The following is a 12,384-nucleotide window of genomic DNA, read 5'->3' on the forward strand; positions in this document are numbered from 1 at the left end:
TGTGCTTCTGGGGCCAAATATGCTGGGTGCGCTTGGGGCGGACTGTAGACGCTGCTCCAGAGCGTGGAGACCGGGTGTGCTGTCCTGTCCGCTTCGGGGAGGGTGTCTGGGCGAGGAGTCTGGCTCTGGCGAGCGGGACTCGCCCCTCGCCCTCTCGTGCGCTGCGTCAGCCTGGGGTCACCATGCCCTACCAGTGGCCTGTTAGCCCCAGGTAGAGTCTCAAATGATGACAACCTTTTCCGAAGCTGCCTGTGGGAACTGTAGTACTATTAAAGAATCGGTTTGAGCTTTAAAAGATGTGCAATTTAGGTATGGGTTGAAGCCATCACACAGATGCTATCTCATTTCTATGTTTCCTTTAGTGTTATCTAATAAACTTTTGTTTTCTTGAATTTCAAAGACATATCACTTGTGTTTTAGTTTTGAGAATGGACATTTTAAAGAAAGTGCTGTTGGGGTAAAGGTCATAGGGGATGGGGACCCTAAGCACTAGGCGTAAGGCAGGACTTACCCGTTCCCTGAACTGCACCCTTGGCCCTTTCCCTGTCACACTTCTCAAGTGACTAGTTTGTGCATTCTTCCCAGAGTTCATCATGACCTCATTCCCCCTGGCTAATTTTGGACAATGCAGTTAGTGTTGCTTCTCAAAAGGAGCGTCAGTATAAAAAGTAAAGTGCTGGAAATTAAAATGCAGTGCAGGAGATATATATTTTTCTTATCTCACTGCTTTATTAATTTGATTAAAAATTCCATCATCCTAGACATACAGATGGCCACCAGGCACATGAAAAGATGCTCAACATCGCTAATTATTGGAGAAATGCAAATCAAAACTGCAATGAGGTTTCTCCTCACACAGGTCAGAATGACCATTATCAAAAAGTCTACAAACAATAAGTGCTGGAGAGGGTGTGGAGAAAAGGGAACCCTCCTCCTACAGTGTTGGGAGAAATGTAAATTGGTGTAGCCACTATGGAGAACAGTGTAGAGGTTCCTTAAAAACCTAAAAATAGAGTTACCGTATGATCCAGCAATCCCACTCCTGGGCATATATCTGGAAAAGACAAAAACTCTAATTCGAAAAGATATGTGCACCCCATTGTTCATAGCAGTGCTGTTTACAGTAGCCAGGACATGGAAGCAACGTAAGTTTCCATCAACAGATAAATGGATAAAGAAGACATGGTATATATATACAATGGAATATTACTCAGCCATAAAAAAGAACGAGGTAATGCCATTTGCAGCAACATGGATGGACCTAGAGATTATCATACTAAGTGAAGTAAATCAAAGACAAATACCGTATGGTATTGCTTATGGGTGGAATCTAAATTATGATACAAATGAACTTATTTACCAAACAGAAATAGACTCACAGACATAGAAAACAAACTTATGGTTACCAAAGGGGAAGAGGGGGAGGGATAAATTAGGAGTTTGGCATTAACAGATACACACTACTGTATATAAAATAGATAAACAACAAAGACCTACTGTATAGCACAGGGAACTATATTCAATATGTTGTAATAACCTGCAATGGAAAAGAATCTGAAAAAGAAATATATATATATATATATATATATATATATATATATATATATATGACTGAATCACTTTGTTGTGCACCTGAAATGTTGTAAATCAAGTATACTTCAATTAAAAAAAATTCTGTCATCCTCACATCCGTTGCAGATTTGAACTTATAAATGAAATAGTTGTATTCATTTTTCTTATCTTGCGCTTGCTCATCTCCTCCCAGTTTTTGTTTTGTTATTACCATGCACTGTTAACTGGCAAGATAAAGCACTTAGAACCAAGGGTAAACTTTACAGTGGCTATTAACCAAGGCTTTGGAAGCCTGTCTCTCTGCACCTGTTTAATGGGTTTGTGCCCCATGCCCTCTATCACATTTTTATTTTTAATGATAATCTGCTGGCCATGTTAGGGGATTTTAACATCAAAAAATAGTGTATGGAGCCTAAAAAATACTTATTTTGTTTTGTTAAATATTTGTTGGCTGGGTATTTAATGAAATATAAGAATAAGAACACGTCAGATGCTAAAGTAAAGTTTTGGGGATGATGTTCATTCAACAAACTTTTGAAGACCCTTTATGGACTAACCTTGAACTGAGTGGTGATGACACAAAGATAATGGGTAATAACTCCTGCCCATCAAGGAATACTGATTCTAGTGAGAAAGACAATGAAATGCTTTAAATTGTTTCCTAACCTCAACCCATATGTGAAATATGTTATTTTATGCACATTTACCCCTGTAAACCTTTTTCTCAGCCATGAGAATTCCGGTTGACGTACAAGTAGGTATCAAGCCAGTGCTCTAGGCAATCAGTAGAGAAAGGGGCTATAAAGTGGAGGGTTCAGTAGGCATAGAGTCTTCAGCAGTGGGGGAAGAAAAGAAAGCCCAAGTGTGGAGTGACTTTGGTGAAAGCAGCAATCTGAGGGTCTTCAGGGAACCTGGCTGTAGGCCCTGAAGGGATCTGATGTTTGAGGACCTTAGTAGTTGTGGCCTGGTGACCTTGGGTCATTAAGGCCGAAGAACCCAACACCAGATCAGCCAAGGCATACAAAGTGAGCCACGAATTTGTATCCATTAATCACGAATTCCTCTCTTGAAGGGTTTTTTGGTCAACCAAATTCTCAAATTGGTGCGAGCTTGGTAGAAGTAGGCCCTAAGACATGTGGGAACGCAGGTCCTTATCTGGTCTGGGATTTCAAGACAGGCTTCCCAGACAAGAAGAGGACAGAGGTGAGTGAATGTGGAGTGGGGAGAAAGGCAGGAATGAATTAAAAAGTGAATGGATGATTTAAGCCATGGTTAATAGTTCATAAGGGAAGGTGATTCTGTTTGAAGTAATACTGAACCTTTTATTAGCATCAAAAACACTGAAATCTGATTTTTATTAATTTATTAATTGCTCTGTAGGATAAATTCTAATTTACTAACAAGTGTTTTCTTCTCTAAAGAAAAGTGTTGTTATTACCAACCTGAATGGTCACACTGCTCGAGTCAACTGCATACAGTGGATTTGTAAACAGGATGGTTGTAAGTATTAATCTGACTTTTCTTAATTTAGCATTAGCTTATCTGATATTATGCAATTGGAAAATAGAAGAAAAATGGTATGCCCAGTGAACTGTCTGACCTGTACTTTTACTTTATAGCAATTGAAGCATGGATAACACAGCGGTGCTTAGGATCAAGGTAGAGGCGGCCCATTACTGAGGCAAGACCCCACCATTGCTTTTGATCCAAAGCCTGTAATCAGGGCCTGTGTTGAGGCCCAGGTTGGGATTCAAAAGATTTGGCTTGTAGGTCTTTTTCTACCACAGACAAGCTATTGTTTTTTTAGGCAGGGCATTGCATCTCTGTTGACCTCAGTTTCATCTTAGTAACATATGAAAAGTAAATGTTTGGACTGAATCAGGGGACCCTGAGTGATTCTTGACACCTGTGAGGTCAAAATTATTTTCAGAATAATAATAAGTTATTCGTAGTTTTCATTCTCATTCCGTCACAAGTATGCAGTGCCATTTTCCAGTGGCTGCATGGTGTGGGATATTACAACAGGTTAAATACAGAAGCAGATATGAAAATCCAGCTGTATTCTAATAAAGTCAGACATTAAAGAGATTTGCTGAAATATAAAACAGTGCCTTTCTTCTTATTAATTTTTTGTTTTGGAAAATACAAGGTTCCCCCCATAAAAATGTTATTTATGTTAATGGGGTTCATCGTTATTTTTTTTTTTTTAACTTTGGATTTATTTATTCATTTATTTATTTATTTATTTATTTATGGCTGTGTTGGGTCTTTGTTTCTGTGTGAGGGCTTTCTCTAGTTGTGGCAAGTGGGGGCCACTCTTCATTGCGGTGCACGGGCCTTTCATTATCGCGGCCTCTCTTGTTGCGGAGCACATGCTCCAGACGCGCAGGCTCAGTAGTTGTGGCTCACGGGCCTAGTTGCTCCGTGGCATGTGGGACCTTCCCAGACCAGGGCTCGAACCCGTGTCCCCTGCATTGGCAGGCAGATTCTCAACCACTGCGCCACCAGGGAAGCCCCGTTCATCGTTATTTTTAAGTAAACTAATAAACAAGTATTTTTCATATTTCTCAGTTTTAATTTCTAATGTGGTTAATATTGGTACATATAGCCTATATAAACAAAAGGTCTTCGGGGTCCTGAAAAAATTTTAAGAGTGTAAAGGAATCCTGATATCAAAAAGTCTGAGAATTGCTGGACTAGATTATCTCCAGGTCTCTTCCATCTCTAAGATTCCATAGCTCCAGAATTTTTAATTAAGAATGCTTTTAGGTGGGCTTCTAAAATCCTATGGAATTTCCTCAGATGTCTTAAATATACCTCCAGTAGTATTCTTATGGATTCTCAATTAATTTTATTATTCCGTTTATTAAATATGTATTGAGAGCATTCTGAGCCAGGCACAAATGCAGCATTTCCTGAATTAGTGAGACTTGGCTATGATTTTTATCTGTGACATTAAAAACAATGTTTAATAAATTACTTACCTCAGTTGATGATGCAGTATTAGTCGCAGTAGGTCAGTAAAAACCATTAAATCTTAGAAAGAGTGGCTGTTAGCGCAGATACTAAAACACAGTTGTAATTATATTAATTGCCACCAGATGACATTAAAGACTACTTGAATCTCAGTATAGGGATTTGTTATAAAATATTAATTTGGGCTTGTATATTTTATTTTCCCTTTAAAAGTTAGGTTACATAAAATGAACTGCTTGTTGTATCACTGTAATCTCTATTATGATTGGTTTTCTCAGATTTGGCTCCACTGTCAGATAACTCATGTATTCTTTCTAACCCATGTATCAGTGACGTATAAAATTTTAATAATACCATTTCATATTTTTAAAGTGTCTGATTTTTAACACATTACCTTCATGTACCTTATAGTAATTATCAAAATCATATAGTTAAATAAATGGCTTAATTTCTGTGACACATGAAGAAATTAAAGTCCAAGATCACAGCTGGCTGGCAGCAGGGTTAGGACATGAACCTGGGACTTCTGAGTATAAATGTAATGTTCTTTAGACAATCCCCCAGCTTCTTAACCTAACTATCTAGATATAAGCCAGAAGAAACAAATGGATGCAAAATCCAAACCAAAATTATGTTAGATTATTTCCCCCTTTTTTGGTTCTTACTCCCTTTTTTTTCTGTCTTCAACAAAAAGTTGTAAATGTTTAAAAGAGCTATTTTGAAATGTGTCTGATCTCAAAAATATGTCATGTACTACGTGATAGCAACAGCTGACTGTAATGTCTCATATATGTTATTTCTGCCAAAAGTGTTTAGCCTGAATCTTATGAGGAAACAACCAGACATATCCAGATTGAGGGACATTCTGCAAAACAACTGGCCTGGACTCTCACTGTCACAAAAAAGGAGGGAACTGGGAAACTATTCAAGAGTAAAGGAGACTAAAAAGATGTGACAACCAAACGCGCAATGTGTGGTCCTTAGATTCTAACTTAAAAAAAAAAAGCTATAAAAGACATTACTGGGACAATTTGGGGAAATTTTAATATGGATTATGTATTACATAACAATATTGTATCAGTGTTAAAATTCTTGAATGTGATAATTGTATTGTGGTAATGCAGGAGAATGTTCCAGTTCTTGGGAAAAATGGTAAAATATTTAAGGATCAGAGGTCATCATGTCTCCAACTTATTTTTTTTTTTAATAATGTTGAACATCTTTTTTGTTTGTTTGTTTGTAAATTTATTTATTTTATCTATTTATTTTTGGCTGCATTGGGTTTTGGTTCCTGCACGCGGGCTTTCTCTAGTTGCGGCGAGCGGGGGCTACTCTTCGTTGCGGTGCGTGGGCTTCTCACTGTGGTGGCTTCTCTTGTCACGGAGCATGGGCTCCAGGCGCGTGGGCTTCAGTAGTTGTGGCACGTGGGCTCAGTAGTTGTGGCACGTGGGCTCAGTAGTTGTGGCTCGCAGGCTCTAGAGCACAGGCTCAGTAGTTGTGGCTCGCAGGCTCTAGAGCACAAGCTCAGTAGTTGTGACGCACTGGCTTAGTTGCTCCGTGGCATGTGGGATCTTCCTGGACCAGGACTCGAACCCACGTCCCACGCATTGGCAGGCAGATTCTTAACCACTGCGCCACCAGGGAAGTCTCTCCAACTTATTTTTAAATCGTTTGTCAAAAACAAAAAAGGGTGTGTGTGTGTACATAGAGCAAGATAATTGAGCAAATATGGCAAAATCTAAACAGTTGGTGAAGCTAGGTAAAGGTATATGAGTTTTCTTTTGTCTTTTCTGTAGCTTTGAAATTTTTCAAAATAGCTGGAAAAGAATTAAAATGCTTACTGAGGTATGATTTTTTTTCAGCTCCTTCTACTGAATTAGTTTCTGGAGGATCTGATAATCAAGTGATTCACTGGGAAATAGAGAATAATCAGGTGGGTAGACATGTTTATGGTTATAAGAAATGACTGTTATATCTACATTTATTTTCAGTCTTTTCCCTCATTTCTGCTGTGTTCTTCCTTTATGAAGTTTCCTCATTCTTGCTTATCAGTAATCCAGATCCTGTATCTTCCATACTTCACAGGCCTTGTACCCTTCCCTGTAATCTGCTTCTGTATTCATATGCTGTCAGTCATTTCTGTGAATTTCTCATCATTTGGAATAATTTTCAAACTGCTCTTACAGGGGATGTTTGTCTTGTTTTCATTGGTAGCAAAAATTAATACTGCTCTGTGCATAGGACAGCAGTTATCACGTGGATATAGATTTACATAATTCTGAGTGATGTTATAATATGCAATACTGGGTGTGTATGGACCTCTACTGATAGACATTTAGGTTGTTTCTAGTCACAAGCAAAGATTAAAAATGTAAAGTTAGTGCATCAGATGTTTGAACATCTGCCATGCGGAAGGTGTAGTAGATGAGGCAGAATCCTATTCATGAATCGTGTACATAGTTTTGAAGGCAAAATGTGCTTGAATAACTGAAGTACAAAGGTGGCTCTGTGGGTGCGTGATTTCACTTGCTGTACCACAACCGTGCTGCTGTGGAAGTTCACTAGAGATTTAAGAGGCGGCCTTTGGGTTGCGTCTGATAGTGTGAGGTGATTTCCTTAGGAAACATTAAAGTGGTGAGGGTTCCAGGTAGGGAAAATGCATGAATCAAAGTGCAGGTAAGAAAGGAGACCATTTGCTCAGAAGTATCCAGTGTTAACCAAAGCCTAAGATGTTTTAAGGGCAGGGCTTTCCAGAGCTTGTTCAGGGAATTATTCATCTCTCAGTTATTGATTGTGGCCAGTCAAGTTTGGGAAACAATGCATATCATATACTTAGAGAATCACAGTGCCCGTGAGCATAGTGAAGACTCTGAAAAGTTCTGATATGGAAAAACCTGCTTATCTTTGTTTAACTACTATTTCCTAAACTTACTTCAAGTCTGATTTTTTTTTTTTTTTCCTTCAGATCTTTTAGTATCCCTTGTAACTTTGAGGAACACAGTTTTGGAAATGTTTCTAGACAACACTTATGGGCTGTAATACTAGAGAAGTAGAGAAGGAGAAGATCTCGTGAGAATTTGAATACTTGCTTCAAGAGTTTGTTTTTTATTGGCAGGCATTTGGAAGTCATTGAGGATTTCTAACCAGTGGAGTATGAATACCAAAGAAGATGAATCTGACAGGAGCGTGCCAAATTAGGATAGGAAAAAAATACGAAGGAAGAGCTATGGGATATATTTTTGAAGGAAAATGATTTTGGTATTGACTAGATAGTTGTCAAAGGAGTAGGGAACTATTGGCTAGAGGAGTGAGAAATCAAAAAGAGTGGGATTCTGGCTCGGGGCTCTGGAAGAAAGATACTTGTACAAAGCAAAATCGGCAAGTTAGAGGGAAGATGTGGAATTCAGTTTTTAATATGTTACTTGTATTGCCGGCCAGAGACGGGACAGGTGTGGAGGAGGGGATTGTGGAGTCACTTAGACTTGAATGAGAGTTCTAATGGTTGTGTAGCAAAGCAGCTCCTGTTTGGATTTACCTTGGCAGAGGAATCCAGAGAGAACCATTTGAGCACTCATTTTTGAGACCTTGAGTTGAGACTTGCAAGACTCTTTCCTCAGTGCTGCCCTACGCTTCTGTCAGTAGAGAGGATTGCAGGCTGAGTATCTGATGGCAGACAGCGAACTTAGAGACGGACCGGAAAGTAGAATGTGAGGCCAAACAAGGAGGAAGATGAAAGGCATAAAAGAGGGATGAAGGGAATAAGAGGACTTGGGGGAAGAAGTCACATATTATAACCATAGAGGCTTAAAGGTTCCTTCTGGTATGCATTTCCATGCACACAGGTGTTCACTACATCTTGACTTCTGATAAAAGGAAATAATTCTAAGCTGGTATAATGAGAGATTTGAGTCTCTGAACAGTGGGCATCATTTTTTTAAAAGCCGGTGAACTTAAGAGATTTGTTTTGTTTGAGGTTTTAAGGTTCTCTAATGGTTGAAATACAACCCTGCTTAAAAGATGTGAAGTGACATAGAAAACAAACTTATGGTTACTAAAGGGGAAAGGAGGTGGGAGTGGGGATAAATTAGGAGTTTGGGATTAGCAGATACAAACTACTATATATAAAACAGATAAACAACAACGTCCTACTGCGTAGCGCAGGGAACTATATTCAATATCCTGTTATAAACTATAATGAAAAAGAATACGTATGTGTGTATATACATATATATATGTATATATATTATAAAACTGTACACCAGAAACTAACACAATGCAACATTGTAAATCAACTATACTTCAATTTTTAAAAAAATAAAATAGAAAAAAAAAGGATGTAAAGTGAGTTTTTCCATAGATTTAATGTTTCAGGGGGTAATGATACAGACTCATGTAAAGTTTAAATACAGAAAAATAGGAAGGAGGAAAAAGATACAAAATTTCAACAGTTAACATTTTAATGAACATTGTGCCAGATCTCTGGTTATGTGTGTATAATTATACATGAAAGTGACTTTATTCTACTTGAGTTTTAAAAAGTGTTTTTTTCAGAGAAGCCAAAGGTTAATGATTACAGGAAGTTAGTGTACAGACCCTTATACATAACTATCAATTACCTTCTTGAGTGGCAGAATTCTGCTTAACTAAATGGGAAAATAATTGAGGAGACATTTAAGAGACACCTCTGTTTCAGCAGACAACAGTTTACAAAAGGTACCTCTCAAAGGAAGTGGTAGAATCTCACATATTTGGAACTCTAAAAAATAGATCCAAAATAGAAATGATGCCGCAGGGAATAATCTTGCGTGGCAAGCTAGAAGACTTGATAAACAGATGGGATTTCCCAGTTCTTTTTGTCATTTTTCCATTTTGTAACTCTGCTTGATACAGGTAAGTATTATGAGTGGATGCTAAAAATACTTGGTAAAAGTTTGATGGAAAATAGAGTATTTACTCCATTCCATAGTAAAATCTCACATATTACCACCAAAAAAAAAATTAATTTCACAGTGAAAAAACATGGCAGACACTACCTCTACTAAAATATCAGGGTTAATTTTACTAGAAGTGGGACAGACTGACATTGTGTGCCTCCTGATATGATGCACTTACGTAGTGGTGACTTCAAAATGTACACCCTGAGTCTGTTCGTGAGGAAATATCAGACTAATCCAAGAGGAGGGACAGTCCACAAAGCTGGCCTATATTCTTCAAAAATGTCAACGTCATGCATGTCTTTCCATGGTAGTAAGCATGCATTATCCTTTTTGTTGGCTTAGAATATGTGTCTACAATTATTTAATCAGTTTCCTATTAATACTTATATGTTGATTGAAGTTTTCGTAAAGAGTGTGTGATGAATGTCCTTCTGCATTTGTCTTTTATTACTTGTTAAACTAGTACTGTTCTCTCAGAGTAGATTCTCAGATGTGAGATTGCTGTGTCAAAGGATATGCACATTTTGTGTATAGTTAATATGATCAGGCAGAATTCTCACACGTTTACATTCTTCTCAGTTGAGAGGACTTATTTCTGGATCAGGCATTTTAACAGTACCTTTAATCCTCTGATTCTAGTTAAATGCAGGTTAAACTGATAATTCCTTTTTTATCATAATGTTTTTGTTATTCTTTGTGATTCAGCTTTTAAAAGCAGTCCACCTCCATGGCCATGAAGGACCTGTTTATGCAGTGCATGCTGTTTACCAGAGGAGGGCATCGGACGTTGCATTACATACACTGATAGTGTCCGCAGCTTCTGATTCTACTGTTCGAGTCTGGTCTAAACAGGGTTCTGAAGGTAAGTTTAGAGACATTGTGATCCAAACAAATGAAATTAAGTAATTTAATTATCAGATGAAGGACAACTTAGAAGAGCATTCATGTAATTTTTCAGTCTTTCAAGCTGTTTTAGAAATGTTAGAATTCTAATCTACATGTTTGTTTCTTTTGCACTTTTCCATAATTCCTCTTTACCAAACTGTTTGATAATGTAAATTCCTTCAAAGTCTTTTCATATAAGTCTTTTTGTTCTCTGTAACCTTGTTAGAAATTGGCCATTTAAATTCCCATCATCACTGGGGGCTCAGGACTGACTTCTCTCATCTCCCTGCTGACATCTGATGATGCTACCCAACCTCTAAGGTGGATACACTCAGAGTTAGTTGTTCATGATGTGTTTTATTATTTCTTAGTGACATGCCTTCAGACCTTGGACTTTGGAAATGGATTCACTCTGGCTCTCTGCTTGTCTTTTTTGCCTAATGCTGATGGTGAGTATCCTGCTAAGTGTATATTAAAAGAGGAATGTATTTTTATATCCCCATACAACCAGAACCTAAAAGAAACGTACTGGATCTCAATTTTGTGTCTAAATGTTTTCAGGAAACAAGTTGAGACATGGATAACATACTTTTGTTCTCAGTATTCAAATGATCTGTGTATAAAACATAAGATCAAGGGGGATTAAGGGGGATGGCTATTAGAAACTTTAGTAGCAGTTAAAAATTTAAGTGACTCAATATGTACTCAAGATTGGTACTGCTATTTATCAAATATACTGTCGATGTATATAGATGTAATTTGGGAAAATTACCTAGCTCTATAGAAGGTGAAGGTCTGGGATAAGTTGAGAAAGTACTGAACATGGATCATGTGAGTATTTCTCTCAAGGTGACAGCCCCTGCACCTGCATAATGACAGCATCCTTCATGATGACAGCACCCTGCGTGATGACAGTTTGCCTAAGACCACTTAAAATCGCCAAAGAAAAAATTCCCCTTTTGCTGTGAAACCCATCTGTACCTATCTTTGATTATCCTCCACAAAGATGATGGCCAGTGCAAGTCAGACAGTCTTGTGCCTCCTCAGTTACCTGGAGGACAGACCTGGTGGGGAGAGGCCGGGCCTGGAAGCCTCCAGGCTCTTTTGCCCTTTGCAGCAGGAGCTACGACTCTGTGGTCTCACGTGATATTCCACTTTGTGCGAGGGCTCCCCAGGAGGAGGAACTACACACGTTCTGGTTTCATTACATAGATTTTGATTTCTTCGCATCTATGTTGAGGCCAAGTGACTGGAGTTTTTGGCTTTTTTTTTTTTTTTTTTAAGTTGATTTAAAGAAAACTAATTTTACAGTCACACCTTTCATAACTTTTTAATCCACATAGTTAATTATATGCTCTTTTATTTTCTTTAATTACTTCATGGATTTTGTTTTACTATCAAATTCTCAAAATGTAGTGTCCTCAAAGTAACAAACATACCCTTAAATCTTTGTGCAGTAGCCCTGATGCTGGGCTCATAGTAGCTCTCCCGGAAATTTTATTATTCACTTGGGCTGACAACGTTTCCTGTTAGTCTTCTGGCTGACATAGTTAAATGCTCCCAGCTTGCTCTCGAGCTTCTCTTTTTACTGCTCCTTCTATTGTAAATGAAACAGAATAAAGGAAAGGATTCTCAGTTAATAGTCATTCTTTGCCGAGTAACCATTTAATGGAACATTTTAGAATATTCATTTTATTCCTAAAGACGTTTATTGAGTACTTTCAATTTATTTGTTCAGTGGTGTGGGAAGCAGAAGTCAGGATTCTTTACCTAGAGCTTAGGATCCAGCATAGGTGATAGTCATAACATACGATGGAATACTTACAGCGATGCCTCTTTTCCCCCCACCAGTACCAATATTAGCATGTGGCGATGATGACTGCAAAATTCACTTATTTGTTCAACAAAACGATCAGGTAATTAATGATGTTTCTTAAGAGGCTAGAATTATGTTCTGCTTAATTACATATCTTAATACAGATTATTTCTAGATTATAGAATTTTGGGGATGTTC

General features: G+C 38.0%; 1 protein-coding gene across 2 annotated transcripts in view; it reads left to right on the plus strand.

Annotated features, from left to right (window-relative positions):
- The window catches only part of ELP2 (elongator acetyltransferase complex subunit 2), a 47,717-nt gene that overhangs the window by 704 nt on the left and 34,629 nt on the right, over nucleotides 1-12,384 (plus strand). For both annotated transcript variants that reach the window (XR_009497380.1, XM_059895537.1), the window contains exons 2-6: nucleotides 2,994-3,072; nucleotides 6,411-6,481; nucleotides 10,191-10,347; nucleotides 10,742-10,819; nucleotides 12,222-12,286. Coding sequence is in view for 1 of the 2 variants with exons in the window: in XM_059895537.1 (XP_059751520.1) it covers nucleotides 2,994-3,072; nucleotides 6,411-6,481; nucleotides 10,191-10,347; nucleotides 10,742-10,819; nucleotides 12,222-12,286 (450 nt within the window). In the remaining variant the exon portion in view is untranslated. The remainder of the gene's footprint in view (nucleotides 1-2,993; nucleotides 3,073-6,410; nucleotides 6,482-10,190; nucleotides 10,348-10,741; nucleotides 10,820-12,221; nucleotides 12,287-12,384) is intronic.

Source organism: Balaenoptera ricei, chromosome 14 (genome assembly GCF_028023285.1).
Source record: "Balaenoptera ricei isolate mBalRic1 chromosome 14, mBalRic1.hap2, whole genome shotgun sequence".
NCBI classification, from domain to species: Eukaryota; Metazoa; Chordata; class Mammalia; order Artiodactyla; family Balaenopteridae; genus Balaenoptera; species Balaenoptera ricei.